We start from the raw sequence: 2,500 nt of genomic DNA, 5'->3' as shown, positions 1-2,500 counted from the left end.
AGAACTCAAAACACAGAAACTAGCAGGGAGCAGCACACAAATACTTGGAGTAACTGACATCAGTCCAGTGACTCTACTTGACCTGGCTCATGTTCGGTGCCGACCGGCTCCAGTTTAACCTCTGACCTGCAGGTCTGGATCAGTTCTTGCAGGACTGTTTTCTACGCTCGTCATATTTGCTGTTTCCTTCTGACTCTCTGCAGCGCGGCGCTGCTGTGGAAAGTTGTGATTTTGAAGCATTTTCCTTTGAGTAGACCAGTAAGGTGAAGCAGCAAAAAAACAAACCAAAGTGCTTTAGGTCAAATCTGACAGACGGACGGAGTTCGTTGTTTTGTTCTGAGCAGGATCGAGACGACAGATTCCAGCTTTAAAGAAAGATTAAGGTCAGAGTTGTTTGGGAACCTGTCGACTGCGTGAAAACAGATTCAAACGGTCTTTACATTCTCAGGTCCTTCTACAGAAACAGAAAGTACAAATTCACAGTTAATCATCTTCACGATGAGCTGCTGGAGCCCATCAGCTGTGGGAACAGAATCTGAGTCCAGACCAGTGGGCCTGTACTGGCTGCCCAGCAGGTGGAAGTGTCACGGTCCACTTTACGACACTTCCTGTCTGTCCAGTGTGCAAAAGAAACTCTCAAAGAAACCAGGACTTCAAAGAGCTTGTGTTAGACAATCAGCTGATTTCACGAGAAGGACGTTCTTTAAGAGGTCCAATGTCAGCCATCTTTTATTTCCACCTGGTTCAGGTAGACAGAAGGTGGTCAGATGGACAGGTCGGTGTCTGTGTCCGTGGGGCTCGTCTTTGGACTCTCACTGGCTCTCCTCTCCTCAGGAATGGAGGTTGATTCTCCATTCAGACTGGGCAGCAAACCTGGAAGACAACGCAGAACTGTCTCAACGGATCAAGAACTTCAGAGCAAACTCAGGACAGAAGCACAACAGAGACTCTTCTTGTCAGCACGTAGCTGCAGAGGCCGGAGGACGGCAGGGGAAGCTGACCGTGCGCTGATGTCACACAAACGATTTGAAGTGCCAGTTTCACCAGAGGACGTCACGCTGCCTGCAGCTTAGTGGTCGACAGTTTTCTAATCTTTGACACGTTGACCTTCTGACATCACTTCCTCTTGTGTTTGTTATGATTCACAGCTCGTCCTCTCCTTCATACTCAAGATACTGAACAGATGTAAAGGAGTTGAAGTGTGACCCTCCATGACCCTTCATTAAAGAAACAGAACCCCACCACGGTCTCTGAATTTATTCCAGACTGACAGAAGTAAAGAAGTTATGGTTGTTTTTCTTTCAGCTGCTCCCACACAGGAAGTGGAGTCACATGAAAGGTTTGCCTTTGTTCAGTGTTAACATCGTACGTCCTTCATGACAACCTGCTCTCAAACCTGCGGCACTAACCACTGAGCCACCACAGCCGCACCACGACTTTAAAGGATAAATAATATAAAATATTAAGAATTTAAAGAATTATTAAAATCAACTAAAGACATTCAAACATTGTTTTCTGAGTCTTGGTTCAAAAAAATTATTTGAACAAACTAATAAAAACTGGACAAGAAGTACTTTAACTTAACGTTTTGTTGCTGCATCGTTTGACCCAATCAGCTGGTTTCTGTAACTCCCCAAGACTTCTGCACCTGTCCACAGGTGTCCTGATCCACCTGTCCACAGGTGTCCTGATCCACCTGTCCACAGATGTCCTGATCCAACTGTCCACAGGTGTCCAGGTCCACCTGTCCACAGATGTCCTGATCCACCTGTCCACAGGTGTCCTGATCTACCTGTCCACAGGTGTCCTGGTCCACCTGTCCACAGATGTCCTGATCTACCTGTCCAAAGATGTCCTGATCCACCTGTCCAAAGATGTCCTGATCCACCTGTCCAAAGATGTCCTGATCCACCTGTCCACAGATGTCCTGATCTACCTGTCCACAGATTTCCTGATCTACCTGTCCACAGGTGTCCTGATCTATCTGTCCACATATGTCCTGGTCCACCTGTCCAAAGATGTCCTGATCCACCTGTCCACAGATGTCCTGATCTACCTGTCCACAGATGTCCTGATCTACCTGTCCACAGATTTCCTGATCTACCTGTCCACAGATTTCCTGATCTACCTGTCCACAGGTGTCCTGATCCACCTGTCCACAGATTTCCTGATCTACCTGTCCACAGATGTCCTGATCGACCTGTCCACAGGTGTCCTGATCTACCTGTCCACAGATGTCCTGGTCCACCTGTCCACAGATGTCCTGATCCACCTGTCCACAGATTTCCTGATCTACCTGTCCACAGGTGTCCTGATCTACCTGTCCACATATGTCCTGGTCCGCTTGTTCACAGATGTCCTGATCTACCTGTCCACAGATGTCCTGATCTACCTGTCCACATATGTCCTGATCTACCTGTCCACAGGTGTCCTGATCTACCTGTCCACATATTTCCTGATCTACCTGTCCACAGGTGTCCTGATCTACCTGTCCACAGGT

General features: G+C 47.6%; 1 protein-coding gene across 1 annotated transcript in view; it reads right to left on the bottom strand.

Moving 5' to 3' along the window:
• Positions 1–763: 763 nt before the first annotated feature.
• plekha3 (pleckstrin homology domain containing, family A (phosphoinositide binding specific) member 3) overlaps positions 764–2,500 on the bottom strand; it is a 13,488-nt gene continuing 11,751 nt past the window's right edge. Inside the window, exon 8 of the mRNA XM_037687421.1 lies at positions 764–873. Within this exon, the coding sequence (XP_037543349.1) occupies positions 764–873 (110 nt within the window). The remainder of the gene's footprint in view (positions 874–2,500) is intronic.

The sequence above is a fragment of the Nematolebias whitei genome, chromosome 1, assembly GCF_014905685.2.
Source record: "Nematolebias whitei isolate Nwh7 chromosome 1, NemWhi1, whole genome shotgun sequence".
NCBI lineage: Eukaryota > Metazoa > Chordata > Actinopteri > Cyprinodontiformes > Rivulidae > Nematolebias > Nematolebias whitei.
This window is presented reverse-complemented; position numbering and strand designations above follow the sequence as displayed.